Source organism: Schistocerca cancellata, chromosome 11 (genome assembly GCF_023864275.1).
Source record: "Schistocerca cancellata isolate TAMUIC-IGC-003103 chromosome 11, iqSchCanc2.1, whole genome shotgun sequence".
NCBI classification, from domain to species: Eukaryota; Metazoa; Arthropoda; class Insecta; order Orthoptera; family Acrididae; genus Schistocerca; species Schistocerca cancellata.
Window position 1 is genome coordinate 77,762,192 of NC_064636.1, and position 17,043 is coordinate 77,779,234.

Sequence of the window (17,043 nt, forward strand, 5' to 3'; positions counted from 1 at the left end):
TCGTATGGAAGAATCAGTCTAGAAGAAAGTGGGGTACTGACATTCTGAGGAAAAATGAGATGCATTTGATTGGTTTGGGGGGGGGGGGGCTTAACAGCTAGGTCATCAGTCCCATCGGATGAGGGAAGGATGGGGAAGGAAATCGGCTATGCCGCTTCCCGGAATTTGCCTGAAGCGATTTAGGGAAATCACAAAAAGCCTACATCAGGGTGGCTGGACCCGGGTTTGAACCGTCGCCTTCTCGAATGCGAGTCCAATGTGCTAACCATCGCGCCATCTCGCTCGGTTAGGCGTTCGAAGTTCGCTAAAGATGGGGATACTGTGATAAGGTATGTCACAGTTGGAATTTCAGCTCAAGAGGATTGTACATCTCTGAAAACAGCAATCACAGGTGTTGGAAAGATAAACATAGGTATTAGAAAGGTAACTGCCAAGAAATCTTGGGCAACAAAGGAAATACTTCAATTCATCAAAGAATGAAGGAAGTATAAAAATGTTCCGGGAAATGGCAGGAAAAAATATAAATGTCTTAGAAAATACAGGGCAACCATGGCAAAATGGCTGCATAAAAGACGTGAAGAAATCCAAACAGAAAAGAACGTCAGGAGGACTGGCTGAGCATATACTGTGGCAAAGTCAAAGCAACCGTCGGTGAAACTAAAGGCAAGGTTGGAAACAATAAGGGTGCAATGGGAATTCCTCTGCTAAACACACAGGACAGAGTGGATAGGCGGTAAAGTACATTGAAGGCCTCTACGATGAGGAGGACTTGTCTAATGACGTGGTAAAAGAAGAAATGCGAGTCAACTGGGAAGATATAGGGGATCCAGTAATACAGTGGAATTTAAAAGAGTTGTGGATGACTTAAGCGGGGTAGGACGTCAAACGGGCCAACTTGGAGCAGGAGAGGCACCACAGGACATTTTAATTTCCACTGTCTATACTATTACAAATAAATTCATAAAGCTTTGTAAGTATGACCAGGAAGGATTCAAGATTCACACTCATAGCAGTGGAAGTTCAAAAGCATAACAAAATAATTTTTTTACATGTGAAATTCCATCATTTTTTCACTTACTGTTGGCTGCATTTGTTGCTGTAGGTACACTTTCTTCATAAGTAAGAGAGGTTCTTCGATGAATTTCGTACAGCATACAAACCATACTTGCAGGTGTATTAAACTCTAGAATTTTACAAATCCATTGAAAACTGGTAAAAACTGAGATATTTATGAAGTGTTGGCAGAAGAGCCAACACTGTGTTGCTAGAGGAGGCCGAAATGCACGCGTTTAATTACACGCTGACTGGCGTGAGGTCTGGAACAGTTAAGGGAATTAATAGTAGCAAATAAAGTACGTAGTTGATATAATACTTAACTTTAATCCACAATTGGTGTACATCGCTTTTGACGGTACATGTTATAATCTCAATATCAAATGCTATGGCGCCTTGCTAGGTCGTAGAAAATGACGTAGCTGAAGGCTACGTTAACTATCGTCTCGGCAAATGAGAGCGTAGTTGTCAGTGATCCATCTCTGGCTAAGTCGGCTGTACAACTGGGGCGAGTGCTAGGAAGTCTCTAGACCTGCCGTGTGGTGGCGCTCGGTCTGCAATCACTGACAGTGGCGACACGCGGGTCCGTCGTATACTAGCGGACCGCGGCCGATTTAAAAGCTACCACCTAGCAAGTGTGGTGACTGGCGGTGACACCACAATTTAACTATAAAATTTGATTTTTTTCTAAACATGAAGTTTAAAATGTAAGAGCTCATTCAGTTTTTTCATAAATTAAATAAATTCTAGAGTTTCATACACCTCTAAGTGCGGTTTGTATGCTGTGCAAAATTCATCGAAGAATCTGTCTCACTCATGATGATATGTGCAAACGGCCTCGCCGTAGTGGTAACATTGGTTCCCGTCAGATCACCTAACTTAAGCTCTATTGGGCTGGGCTAGCACTTGGATGGGTGACCATCCGGTCTGCCGAGCGCTGTTGGCAAGCGGGCTGCACTCAGCCCTTGTGAGGCAAACTGAGGAGCTACTCGACTGAGAAGTAGCGGCTCCGGTCTCGTGAACTGACATACGGCCGGGAGAGCGGTGTGCTGACCACATCACCCTCCATATCTGCATCCAGTGACGCCTGTGGGCTGAGGATGACACGGCGGCCGGTCGGTAACGTCGGGCCTTCCAAGGCGTGTTCGGACGGAGTTTATGAAGAAAAGTGTACCTATAGCAACAGATGCAGCCAATACATAGCAAGTGAAAAAAATGAGGAAATTTCACATGTGTTTTTGAACTTCCACTGCTATGAGTGTGAATCCTGAATCCTCCCTGGTCATGCTGACAAAGTTTTATGAATTTATTTGCAAAAGTATAGACAGTGGAATGAAATTTTCGCTCTACGGCGGAGTGTCCGCTGACATGAAACTTTCTGGCAGATTAAAACTGTGTGCCGGACCGAGACTCGAACTCGCGACCTTTGCCTTTCGCGGGCAAGTGCTCTACCGACCCGAGTTCGAGTCTCGGTCCGGCACACAGTTTTAGTCTGCCAGGAAGTTTCATATCAGCGCACACTCCGCTGCAGAGCGAAAATTTCTTTCTAGAAACATCCCCCAGGCTCTGGCTAAGCCATGTCTCCGCAATATCCTTTCTTTCAGGAGTGCTAGTTCTGCAAGGTTGGCAGGAGAGCTTCTGTAAAGTTTGGAAGGTAGGAGGCGAAGTACTGGCAGAAGTAAAGCTGTGAGGACGGGGCGTGAGTCGTGCTTGGGTAGCTGAGTTGGTAGAGCACTTGCCCGCGAAAGGCAAAGGTCCAGTGTTCGAGTCTCGGTCCGCACACAGTTTTAATCTGCCAGGAAGTTTTATAGACAGTGGAAATTAAAATGTGCGGTGGTGCCTCACCTGCTCCAAGTCGTCCCGTTTGACAGCCCATCCCCTTAAGATCAATTAATGCAGAAGGGAAGTGGCAAGATAACGACTATTCACGTTGGTGTGTAGGACTTTTGTGACTGGCGATATGGCATCAGACTTTTGGAGAAACACCAACCTACCTTACAAGGGAACCTCCACATCGCAATCCCCTCAGTTATAAGTCGGCACAGTGGATAGGCCTTGAAAAACTGAACACAGATCAATCTAAAAAACAGGAAGAAGTTCTGTGGAACTATGAAAAAAAAATAAGCAAAATATACAGTCTGAGTAGTCCATGCGCAAGACGGGCAACATCAAGGATAGTGTGAGCTAAGGAGCGCCGTGGTCCCGTGGTTAGCGTGAGCAGCTGCGGAACGAGAGGCTCTTGGTTCAAGTCTTCCCTCGAGTGAAAAGTTTATTTTCTTTATTTTCCCAAAGCTATGATCTGTCAGTTCGTTCATTGGCGTCTCTGTTCGCTGTAATAAGTTTATTGTCTGTGTTTTGCGACCGCGCCGCAAAACCGTGCGATTAGTAGACGAAAGGACGTGCCTCTCCAATGGGAACCGACAACAATTGATCGCAAGGTCATAGGTCAACCGATTCCTCCACAGGAAAGTACGTCTGATATATTCTATACGACAGAGGTGGCGGCATGTGCGTCACTTGACAGGAATATGTTGTCGACCCATCTAACTTGAACAGTTGGCGATGGGTAAAAAGATTCTACTACCTTGCCCGATTTAGGTTTTCTTGTGGATGTGATAATCACTCCCAAAAAAGTGATCGCATCGGACGGACGGACGGACAGATAATAATTATCTGAAAATAAAAAATTAAACTTTTCACTCGAGGGAAAACTTGAACCAAGGACCTCTCGTTCCCCGCTGCTCACGCTAACCACGGGACCACGGCGCTCCTGAGCTCAGACAATCCTTGATGTTACCTATCTTGCGCATGGACTACTCAGTTTGTATATTTTGCTTATTTTTTTCATAGTTCCACACAACTTCTTCCTGTTTTCTCGATTGATCTGTGTTCAGTTTTTCAAGGCCTATCCACTGTGCCAACTAAATCTGAGGGGGGTGCGATGGGGAGGTTCCGTTGTTAGAATCCCCAGTATATGAAGAGACCAATATGGACTTTCCAGCAATCCAGAAGGTTATGTTAAGCCCCAGGACACCACGAACCTCCCATGGACTTCCCAGGACTCCAAAAACCTCCCTTGGAGTCCCGAGTATACTACAAGCCTTTCTTGGAGTCCTCATCACACTACAATCCTACCGTCGAGTTTCCGTCATACGACTTTGGAATTTCCACCGCGCCACAACCCTACAGTGGAACTATCAGAGTATCTGGAACCTGACAGCCTACCCCCTTAAGATCAATTAATGCAGAAGGGATAGATAACATTCGATTAGAATTTCTAAAACCATTGGGGGAAGTGGCAAGAAAACGATTATTCACGTTGGTGTTTAGGCTGTATGAGACTGGTGATATGGCATCAGACTTTTGGAGAAACACCAGGCTACCTGGTTATATGAAGAGACCAATATGGGCTTTCCAGCAATCCACAACGTTACGTTAAGCCCCCAGGACACCACAAACCTCCCTTGGAGTTCCCAGGACACCACAAACCTCCCTTGGAGTCCCCGGTACACTACAAGCCTTTCTCGGAGTCCCCATCACACTACAAACCCACCGTCGAGTTCCCATAATACGACTTTGGAATTTGCACCACACCACAACCCTACACTGGGGCTATCAGCTTATCTGGAACCTACCTTGGAGTTCCCGAAGAGGCTGCTCCAGCGCTGCTTGGAGGACGAGCCCTGGGAGCGCACGCTGGCGGCGCCCCTGTCGGCCCGGCTGGGCGCCGCCTCCTGGTCGCCGCCTTCATCGGTGCTCACGCTGAAGAACGACCGTCCGGAGGACCAGCCGCGGTCGTAGCTCTGCTGCAACGAGGGAACGTCAACCACAGTCAGCATGCACAAAATGTGGTAGGGGGCTCATCAACTATGGGGGCACACTCATCTATATCTACATGATTACTCTGCAATTCACACTTAAGTGCCTGGCAGAGGGTTCACAGAACAATCTTTACAACAGCTCTCTACCGTTCCAGCCTTGAACAGCGCACGGGAAAATCCGTCAGCTACATCTTTCCGTGCGACATGCGATTCCTGTTACTTTGTCCCTATGTAGGTGTGCGCCAATAAATTACCTCAGTTCCGAGAGTTCTTGAACCCATACAGAAAATTGGAATAGAGATCAACATAAACCACCATACAGCAAGGTGGTGGTCCAGACTGCTGTACACACCGGTACCTCTAATACCCAGTAGCACGTCCTCTTGCTCTGGTGCACGCCTGTATTTGTCGTGGTATACTATCCACAAGTTCATCGAGGCACTATTGAGCCAGATTGTCCCACACCTCAATGGCGATTGGGCGTAAATCTCTCAGATTGGTTGGTGGGTCACGTCGTCCATAAACAGCCCTTTCAATGTATCCCAGGCATTGTCGATAGGGTTCATGTCGAGAACATGCTGGCCACTCTAGTCGAGCGATGTCGTTATCCTGAAGGAAGTCATTCACAAGATGTGCACGATGGGGGCGCGAATTGTCGTCCATGAAGACGAGTGCTTCGCCAATATGCTGCCGATGTGGTTGCGCTATCGGTCGGAGGATGGCATTCACGTATCGTACAGCCGTTACGGCGCCTTCTGTGACCACCAGCGGCATACGTCGGCCCAACATAATGCCACCCCAAAACAGCAGGGAACCTCCACCCTGCTGCACTCGCTGGACAGTGCGTCTAAGGCGTTCAGCCTGACCGGGTTGCCTCCAAACACGTCTCCGACATTTGTCTGGCTGAAGGCATATGCGAGACTCATCGGTGAAGAGAACGTGATGCCAATCCTGAGCGGTCCATTCGGCATGTTGTTGGGCCCATCTGTACCGCGCTGCACGGTGTCGTGGTTGCAAAGACGGATCTCGCCATGGACGTCGGGAGTGAAGTTGCGCATTGTGCAGCCCGTTGCGCACAGTTTGAGTCGTAACACGACGTCGTGTGGCTGCACGTAAGGCACTATTCATCATGGTGGCGTTGCTGTCAGGGTTCCTCCGTGCCTTAATCCATAGGTAGCTACCATTCACTGCAGTAGTAGCCCTTGGACGGCCTGAGCGAGGCATGTCATCAACAGTTCCCGTCTCTCAATTTCTCCTCCGTGTCCAAACAACATCGCTTTGGTTCACTCTGAGACACCTGGGTACTTCCCTTGTTGAGAGCCCTTCCAGGCGCAAAGTAACGATGCGTACGCGATCGAACCGCGGTATTGACCGTCTAGGCATGGCTGAACTACAGCCGTGTACCTCCTTCCTGGTGGAATGACTGGAACTGATCGGCTGTCGGAACCCCTCCGTCTAAAAGGCGCTGCTCATGCATCGTTGTTTACATCTTTGGGCGGGTTTTGAGACATCTCTGAACAGTCAAAGGGACTGTGTCTGTGATACAATATCCAGACTTAACGTCTATCTTCAGGAGCTAAAAACGCTAAAAACGCCTTTGTTTCAATGATTGCCGCCAGAATTGGTGTATCTTATCCGTAGAAGTCTCTCGCACATGTTGCGGTAATACCAAACGAGCTGCCTTTCTTTGGACTTATCCTCCGTCAGTCCTATCTGATGCGGATCTCACACCGCACACAGCAAAAATGAAATGATGGCACGGCATTGCTGGCCGAGAAGTTAGGCCGCCGAGTGCAAGTTTTTTCAAGCAACGCCGCATTGGGCGACGTGCGTGATATTGATGAGGACGAAATGATGATGAGGACAACACAAGACCCAGTCCACGAGTGGAGAAAATCTCCAACCCGACCGAGAAGCGACCTCGGGCCCGCTGCATGGTAGGCAAGCACGTTACCACTGGGCTAAGCAGGCGGACGCACCGCACACCAAAACTCCGGATGAGGGCGGTCAAGGGTAACCATTCCCTTCAGTACATCCGCTGCATTATTTACGTGTTCTGGCAATGAATGGCAGTCTTCGGGCTTCCCCCACAAAATTATGTATATGACAGTTCCAGTTCAAGGTATTCGTAATTGTAACCTCTAAGTATTTAGTCACAGCCTTCAGATTCGTGCGATTTATCGTGTCACCGAAATTTAGTGGATTTCTTTTAGCACTAACGTGGATGACCTCGCACTTTTCGTTGCACACAGTTAATTGCCACTTTTAGCATCCTACAGATACCTTGTCTAAATCATTTTGCAATTGGTTTTCATCATCTGCTGACTACAAGATGGTAAATGACAGCATCATCTGCAAACAATCTCAGAGGGCTGCTCAGATTGTCTCCCAATCGCTTATGTAGATCAGGAACGGCAGGGGCCCTGTAACACTTCCTTGGGGGACGCTAGATATTACTTCTATTTCACTAGTAAAGTTTCCGTCGGTTATTACGACCTGTGTCCTTTCTGGCAGGAAATTACGAATGTAGTCACTCAACTGAGATGATACTCCATAGGCACGCAGTTTAGTTAGAAGTCGCTTGCGATGAATGGTGTCAAAAGCTTTCTGGGAATCTAAAAATATGGAAGCAATATGAAGTTCCTTGTCGATACGACCCATTACTTCGTGAGAATAAAGAGCTACCTGTGCTTCGGAAGAACGATACTTTCTGAATCCGTGTTGACAATTTGTCGATAAATCGAAATGGCTCTGAGCACTATGGGACTCAACATTTGAGGTCATCAGTCCCCTAGAACTTAGAACTAGTTAAACCTAACTAACCTAAGGACATCACACACACCCATGCCCGAGGCAGGATTCGAACCTGCGACCGTAGCGGTCTCGCGGTGCCAGACTGCAGTGCCTAGAACCGCACGGCCAGTCGATAAATCGTTTCCTTCGAGAGGATTCATAACGTTCGAGCACAGTATGTGCTCCAAAACCCTACAGCAAATCGACGTTAGTGACATGGGTTTGTAATCTAGCGGATTACTCCTCTTTCCCTTCTTGAGCACTGGTGTGACTTGTGCAAGTTTCTAGTCTCTGGGTACGTATCCTTCTACGAGTAAGCTGTTGTATATAATTGCTAAGTACGGAGCTTTTGTATCAGCATAAAGGAACCTGACTGTTGTACAACCTGGGCCGGAAGCCTTGCCTTCCTTAGGTGTTCTAAGCCGTTTCGCTAAGCCGAAGATATTTACTTCTAAGTTACTCATACAAAATCGTTCAAATGGTTCTGAGCACTATGGGACTTAACATCTGTGGTCATCAGTCCCCTAGAACTTAGAACTACTTAAACCTAACTAACCTAAGGACATCACACACATCCATGCCCGAGGCAGGATTCGAACCTGCGACCAGCGGTCACGCGGTTCCAAACTGAAGCGCTTAGAACCGCACGGCCACACCGGCCGGCCTACTCATACAGCAAAAGATATCAGTGAGAAGTTCCTACAGTCAACTCTACAATATTCCCTACCTCATGTCAGTGGGAAACGAGCCATATACCCAAAAATATGCACTGAAGCGCCAAAGAAACTGATATGGGCATGCGTACTCAAATACAGAGATAGGTAAACAGGCAGAATACGGCGCAGCGGTCGGCAACACCTATATAAGACAACTAGTGTCTGGCGCAGTTCTTAGATCTGTTACTGCTGCTACAACGGCAGGTTATCAAGATTTCAGTGAATATCAACGTGGTGTTGTGGTCGGTTTTATAGTTCACGCCCGAGCGATAGAACCCAGCATCTCCGAGGTAGCGATAAAGAGGGGTTTTCTGCGTACAACTATTTAACGAGAGTACCGTGAATATCACTAATCCGGTAAAACATCAAATCTCCGACATCGGTGCGGCCGGAAGAAGATACTGCAAGAACAGGACGAACGACGACTGAAGAGAATTTATCAAACTGACGGAAGTGCAACCCTTCTGCAAATTGCTGCAGAATTCAGTGCTGGGCCATCTACAAGTGTCAGCGTGCGAACCATTCAACGAAACATCATCGAGCCGGCCGCGGTGGTCTCGCGGTTCTAGGTGCGCAGTCCGGAACCGCGCGACTGCTACGGTCGCAGGTTCGAATCCTGCCTCGGGCATGGATGTGTGTGATGTCCTTAGGTTAGTTAGGTTTAAGTAGTTTTAAGTTCTAGGGGACTGATGACCACAGCTGTTAAGTCCCATAGTGCTCAGAGCCATTTGAACCATTTGAAACATCATCGATATTGGCTTTCGGAGGCGAAGGCCCACTCGTGTACCCCTGATGACTGCATACCACAAAGCTTTACGCCTCACCTGGGCCCGCAAACACCGACGTTGCACGGTTGATGACTGGAAACATGTTGCATCGTACCACGAGACTCGTTTCAAACTGTATTGAGCGGATGGAGACATCCTCATGAATCCATGGACCCAGCATGTCAGCAGGGGACTGTTCAAGCTTATGAAGGCTCTGTAAAGGTGTGGGGCGTGTGCAGTTGGACTGATATGAGACCCCTGATACGTCTATATACGACTCTGACATCGTGCATTCCGAATGACTTGGGTAATTCCAACAGGACAATGCGACATCCCACATATCCAGAATCGCTACAGAGAGGCTCCAGAAACACTCTTCTGAGTTTAAACATTTCCTCTGGCCACCAAACTCCCCAGACATGAACATTATTGAGCATATCTGGGATGCCTTGCAACGTGCTGTTCAGAAGAGATCTCCATCCCCTCGTACTCTTGCGAATTTACGGACAGCCCCGCAGGTTTCATGGTGTCATTTCCCTCCAGCACTACTTCAGACATTAGTCGAGTCCATGGCACTTCTTGATGTGGCACTTCTGCGTGTTCGCGGGGGTCCTAAACCATATTAGGCAGGTGTACCAGTTACTTTGGTTTTTCAGTGTATATTCCTGCCCAGGAGATGACGGCATTTCAATAGAGAGACTCAAAGCTGGAGTTAAATTAACACAACAGAAAGTTACAAAATCATCCACAGAAATTTTGTGTTATCCATTTAGCCACTCGTATTTCTTAGCTGTACTTCTATATTTATTAGTAAAAATTGTTACTGTCACCTCTCTTTACGTTTACTATTTATATGTCTGTATGTTGTTTCATATTTTGTAACTCCATATGCAGACATCTGTAGGACTGCCCAATCAATCGACCATTGAATACAGCGTTCAAATCAATTAGTATGCACGTGAAGATACATTACGCAAGCTGTGACGGTACATCACATAAATATTGACATTTATATCGGGTGTAAAGCGTAGTTAACGTATTTTATGAATATAATTAGTATAAAAGATACAGTTAATGTTCTTGAAACAACTGACATGCAGCGATAATTTAAAAGTAGCATCTTTATTTAATGTCTATGAAAACAAAAAAGGATCGAAAAGAGACACGATTGTACGGCCGAGGAGGAAGGACGTACTTTATGGTAAACACACTGTTTTGTTTCGCGATACGGAAGGCAGCCATTGAGCAGCTACACATATTTTATGCAAGTCATTCGGTATTCTGCTAAAATAAACTAATTATTGTTATCACAAAATGAATTTCTTTGTAATAGATGTCACCTCAAATGGTCGCAGTGGCTAATTACAGGGCTATTACAAAAGATTGAAGCGATTTCATAAATTCACTGTAGCTCCATTCATTGACATATGGTCACGACACACTACAGATACGTAGAAAAACTCATAAAGTTTTGTTCGGCTGAAGCCGCACTTCAGGTTTCTGCCGCCAGAGCGCTCGAGAGCGCAGTGAGACAAAATGGCGACAGGAGCCGAGAAAGCGTATGTCGTGCTTGAAATGCACTCGCATCAATCAGTCATAACAGTGCAACGACACTTCAGGACGAAGTTCAACAAAGATCCACCAACTGCTAACTCCATTCGGCGACGGTATGCGCAGTTTAAAGCTTCTGGATGCCTCTGTAAGGGGAAATCAACGGGTCGGCCTGCAGTGAGCGAAGAAACGGTTGAACGCGTGCGAGCAAGTTTCACGCGTAGCCCGCGGAAAACTGGCTCATGCCACAACTGGAGACCGACAGCGCCGACTTCATCTTTCAACAGGATGGTGCTCCACCGCACTTCCATCATGATGTTCGGCATTTCTTAAACAGGAGATTGGAAAACCGATGGATCGGTCGTGGTGGAGATCACGATCAGCAATTCGTGTCACGGCCTCCACGCTCTCCCGACTTAACCCCGTGCGATTTCTTTCTGTGGGGTTATGTGAAAGATTCAGTGTTTAAACCTCCTCTACCGAGAAACGTGCCAGAACTGCGAGCTCGCATCAACGATGCTTTCGAACTCATTGATGGGGACATGCTGCGCCGAGTGTGAGAGGAACTTGATTATCGGCTTGATGTCTGCCGAATCACTAAAGGGGCACATATCGAACATTTGTGAATGCCTAAAAAAACTTTTTGAGTTTATGTGTGTGCAAAGCATTGTGAAAATATCTCAAATAATAAGGTTATTGTAGAGCTGTGAAATCGCTTCAATCATTTGTAATAACCCTGTATTTTTAATAACCATTTTTGTCAGTAATTTGCGCTGCGGTAAGCTTATCTTCCGATGCAGCCTCTGGTCGGCCATTACGCGCCGAAGTATTAATTTATTTTTCAAAGTGTTAACAGTAACTGTAATGCGAGAGATTTCGTTGTAAGAACCTTTTTAAATTGCAACAGATAATTAATTTACGTTAAAGTTCATTTTTCAAATTACACAGATTCCATGACTTCAGTAAGTTTTATCTTGGCCGCTCCACGGCAACAATTGCAATTCTCTCGAGCCTTGCTTTGGAATCAATAAATAGAAATTAACAAAATTAAATTCTATTCCGTTAATGGCTACTGTATTTTAGTCACCACGTTCACAATCTAAAGTTGGTACATGAATAACAGCGGCCCTTCAAGAACCCGTTTCATTTTTACTTAAGCACGTAAGTAAAAGTGACAAGGAAAGATCATATGCCTGAGAGAAAGAATCATGCTCTAACAAAAGAAAAATTCACCTGATAAATTAAAAAATAAAATATAACGTAACAAAGCCCACAATACAGGGTTATTACAAATGATTGAAGCGATTTCACAGCTCTACAATAACTTTATTATTTGAAATATTTTGAAAATGCTTTGCACACACATACAAAAACTCAAAAAGTTTTTTTAGGCATTCACAAATGTTCGATATGTGCCCCTTTAGTGATTCGGCAGACATCAAGCCGATAATCGAGTTCCTCCCACACTCGGCGCAGCATGTCCCCATCAATGAGTTCGAAAGCATCGTTGATGCGAGCTCGCAGTTCTGGCACGTTTCTTGGTAGAGGAGGTTTAAACACTGAATCTTTCACATAACCCCACAGAAAGAAATCGCACGGGGTTAAGTCGGGAGAGCGTGGAGGCCATGACATGAATTGCTAATCATGATCTCCACCACGACCGATCCATCGGTTTTCCAGTCTCCTGTTTAAGAAATGCCGAACATCATGATGGAAGTGCGGTGGAGCACCATCCTGTTGAAAGATGAAGTCGGCGCTGTCGGTCTCCAATTGTGGCATGAGCCAATTTTCCGCGGGCTACGCGTGAAACTTGCCCGCACGCGTTCAACCGTTTCTTTCCTCACTGCAGGCCGACCCGTCGATTTCCCCTTACAGAGGCATCCAGAAGCTTTAAACTGCGCATACCGTCGCCGAATGGAGTTAGCAGTTGGTGGATCTTTGTTGAACTTCGTCCTGAAGTGTCGTTGCACTGTTATGACTGACTGATGTGAGTGCATTTCAAGCACGACATACGCTTTCTCCGCTCCTGTCGCCATTTTGTCTCACTGTGCTCTCGAGCGGTCTGACGGCAGAAACCTGAAGTGCGGCTTCAGCCGAACAAAACTTTATGAGTTTTTCTACGTATCTGTAGTGTGTCGTGACCATATGTCAATGAATGGAGCTACAGTGTATTTATGAAATCGCTTCAATAATTTTTAATAGCCCTGTACATGTGTGTAGGTAATATCAACGTTCTGAACAGATATACTGTAGTCCAGGAACGTATTTCTGTCTGACACGAAGTGAGTCAGTTTATGTCATACAGCCGTGAATATTTCGAGATGAACATGGCTTTGCCTACAAAGTTCTTGACTGTCGCAAATGTATTCAATAAACAGGACGCCGATGACGGCCACCTCAAACATGGAATTCAGGTTTCTATAAGCAGCTGGCTCAGTTAGAATCTTACCTGCTCATTGTTAGGTTCGTCACTGTGAACACGGTGAAGTTACATTTTGTGCTTGATTATATGAGTCCACTGGACTTAGTGTTGGTACGTATTTTACCTTGTAAATCTTAGCGTTCGCTATTGAAATTTGACACACATGTTTATGCATTGGCCGTTCTGGTTTGCCTTGGTGTGTTTTTATTTTATCTTAGCGCTGAAGACGGTCACTCTGTGATTGAAATCGATATGCAGTAACAAAAAAGGTTTCAAATTTATTTAATCAATGTTGGAGTTTCTCTTGTTTGCAAAAGTTGTATCGTCATGATGCACAAATTTCCCAACGGAATCAAACCTCAGGTTCAGCAGCATCTGTTTGCGCTCACTCCAGCTACACACTGGAAAAACTAAACTTCAAAAATCTGGCGAAAGAACAAAGGTAATGCGCCTGACGGTCCTTAGAATTTTCAAATGGTTCAAATGGCTCTGAGCACTATGGGACTTAACATCGGAGGTCATCAGTCCCCTATAACTTAGAAATACTTAAACCTAACTAACTTAAGGACAACACACACATCCATGCCCGAGGGAGGATTCGAACCTGCGACCGTAACAGTCGCGCGGTTCCGGACTGAAGCGCCTAGAACCGCTCGGCCACAGAGGCCGGCGGTTCTTAGATGAGACACTCTATAGAGTAATTTCATGAGCTGGCTGGACTAACTAAGGAAAAAGGCCGACATTAATCGGTATTCGGCCACATTCTCTATCATAAATCAATTTCACTACCCCCCCCCCCCAACCAAATTTTGCTGTCTGCCGTTAGGAAGAAGATGTTTCGCATATCGCAGCTCGTGTTGCGAGGTAGAAATCAATAAAAATATTTCCCCCATTCTGTTAAGTTAACGACACGCAGCAAAGCGCGTCTTAAGGGCTCAAAAAAGGGGGAGAAGTGGTACCTTTCACCCCCCCCGCCCCCCCCCCCGCCAGCCCCCCCCCCCCTCCCCACCCAACGCTTCTAGCCAAATGCTACCAACTTACGCTACTGAACACTGAGGACGGGGAAACGAAATAATAAATGTACAGTTCAATTTCCTTCAGTTCCAAAGCAAAGTTTAGTTACCGCGTCAGCTGTACGAAAACGAGTCTTGCCGTTTGCAAAGCAGGCGCATGCCAGAGTAATTTTCTTTTTCTAATTACCGTCCGAAACTTCCGTTCCTTCATTTATTTCAATTGATGTTACCGCTAAAAGTTAGAAACTGCAGGTGTTGTTCAAATGCCCCTCACCGAAAATGTTCCAATAAAAAATATATATCGTCTCTATCATCGAGCACTGCTGCCGAATTATTTACACAAATTTGTTAGCTTTATTGAGGGGCTCCGGAAAGGCTCAAAATCATGAAAAGTTCAATTTTTACTTTTTTGCGTTTTCTGAATCTGCAGACTATTACCTTTTAATAGATATATAATTTATTCATTTCCGAAGACTACAAGTATTTTTAAATTTTTTTTTGAAATGTGTTCTACATGGGCGTGACCCACTGTGGCGCTGTTAAACTGCTGCCAAATGATGTTATTATTAACGTCCGTGTTCATCAGGAACATTTTAGTGATGTGAGATAAAGTATGTGTTGTGGCTAAACCTATTTTCAGAGACTTAGCAGCACCTGAACTGTTGAAAAAGTGTATTCACGGAAAAACTCAAAACCCCAATGAAAGTGTAAATAGTGTTATATGGTCGAGAATCCCCAAGACTGTATTTGTTGGAATAGAAACACTTCACTTTGGTGTGTATGATGCTGTGGCGACTTTCAGTGATGGCAACTTTGTAAGGTGCAAGGTATTTAGAAATATGGGAATGAAGATAGGTTCTAACACGGTACGAGCGATGCTTGCTTTAGACAAGGAACGCCTTCGGGCCGCAGACAGGGCTGTAAAGAGTCTAGAAATACAAGCAAGAGTAAACAGGAGGAGGAACAAGAGGAAGCTGGAGGAGGAGTTTGCAGAGGATGAAGATAATCCATCCTATGGACCTGGAATGCACTAAAAAGTTAATCCAATCTTTGTCGCTCGATTCCCAAAACTTTTATTTTCTCATACTAATTACATGTTTTCTAAGGAGCTTCCAAACATATTTGTTTCAAACTTTCAGTAAATGTTACACAGTACCTTCTGCATAATTTAACACAGCCTTTTTCCAAAAAACTGTATATTTTTGAATATATAAGTAAAAAATTGAAAAAAATGTTGTGAATTTTCATTACAATTGAAAAAAAAATCATCTTTAATAACTGAACTAAAATTTTGTAAAATCCCTGTGTTAAGTTGTAGCCCATATTCCAATAAATAATCTGTAAAAAGTTCAACTTCCTACCTCAAATACTTTGTGAGCAAAGATGTAATTTATAAGCGTTATTTTAACATTGCAAGTATAGGGCGTTCCAGAGCCCCTTGAGTTGTCGGTAGACCGGTTCGACTAAACGCGTCAAATGCAGCGCCTCACTTGGGAAGAACACACAGCTAGACAATTATACACACAAACACAACACAATAAGCACTTGAAAATCGAATTACAATCCTCTAAAGGTGTCGTATTTATTGAAATAATGCAACATTCAAAAAGCGACTACTAACTAAAGTTTATTTTAAGTATATACAGGGCGGTCCATTGATAGTGACCGGGCCAAATATCTCACAAAATAAGCGTCAAACGAAAAAACTACAAAGAACGAAACTCGTCTAGCTTGAAGGGGGAAACCAGATGGCGCTATGGTTGGCCCGCTAGATGGCGCTGCCATAGGTCAAACGGATATCAACTGCGTTTCTTTCAAATAGGAAGCTCCACTTTTTATTACATATTCGTGTAGTACGTAAGGAAATATGAATGTTTTAGTTGGATCACTTTTTTCGCTTTGTGATAGATGGCGCTGTAATAGTCACAAACGTATAAATACGTCGTATCACGTAACATTCCACCAGTCCGGACGGTATTTGCTTCGTGATACATTACCCGTGTTAAAATGGACCGTTTACCAGTCGCGGAGAAGGTCGATTTCGTGTTGATGTATGGCTATTGTGATGAAAATGCCCAACGGGCGTGTGCTATGTATGCTGCTCGGTATCCTGGACGACATCATCCAAGTGTCCGGACCGTTCGCCGGATATTTACGTTATTTAAGGAAACAGGAAGTGTTCAGCCACATGTGAAACGTCAACCACGAACTGCAACAAATGATGATATCCGAGTAGGTGTTTTAGCTGCTGTCGCGGCTAATCCGCACATCAGTAGCAGACTAATTGCGCGAGAATCTGGAATCTCAAAAACGTCGGTGTTGAGAATGCTACATCAACATCGATTGGACCCGTACCATATTTCTATACACCAGGAATTGCATGGCGACGACTTTGAAAGTCGTGTACAGTTCTGCCACTGGGCACAAGAGAAATTACGGACGATGACAGATTTTTTGCACGCGTTCTATTTGGCGACGAAGCATTCACCAACAGCGGCAAAGTAAACCGGCATAATATGCACTATTGGGCAACGGAATATCCACGATGGCTGCGACAAGTGGAACATCAGCGATCTTGGCGGGTTAATGTATGGTGCGGCATTACGGGAAGAAGGATAATTGGCCCCCATTTTATCGACGGAAATCTAAATGGTACAATGTATACTGATTTCCTACGTAATGTTCTACCGATGTTACTACAAGATGTTTCACTGCATGACAGGATGGCGATGTAGTCCCAACATGATGAATGTCCGGTACATAGCTGGCATGCGGTTGAAGCGGTACTGAATTGCATATTTCCTGACAGGTGGATTGGGCCCCCACGTCCACCGGATCTGACGTCCCCGGATTTCTTTCTGTGGGGAAAGTTGAAGGATATTTGCTATCGTGATCCACCGACAACGC

At 45.3% G+C, this 17,043-nt stretch overlaps 1 protein-coding gene across 1 annotated transcript in view; it reads right to left on the reverse strand.

Moving 5' to 3' along the window:
• LOC126108224 (pleckstrin homology domain-containing family G member 5) overlaps window positions 1–17,043 on the reverse strand; it is a 694,776-nt gene that overhangs the window by 186,426 nt on the left and 491,307 nt on the right. Inside the window, exon 5 of the mRNA XM_049913456.1 lies at window positions 4,689–4,859. Coding sequence (XP_049769413.1) covers window positions 4,689–4,859 — 171 coding nt within the window. The remainder of the gene's footprint in view (window positions 1–4,688; window positions 4,860–17,043) is intronic.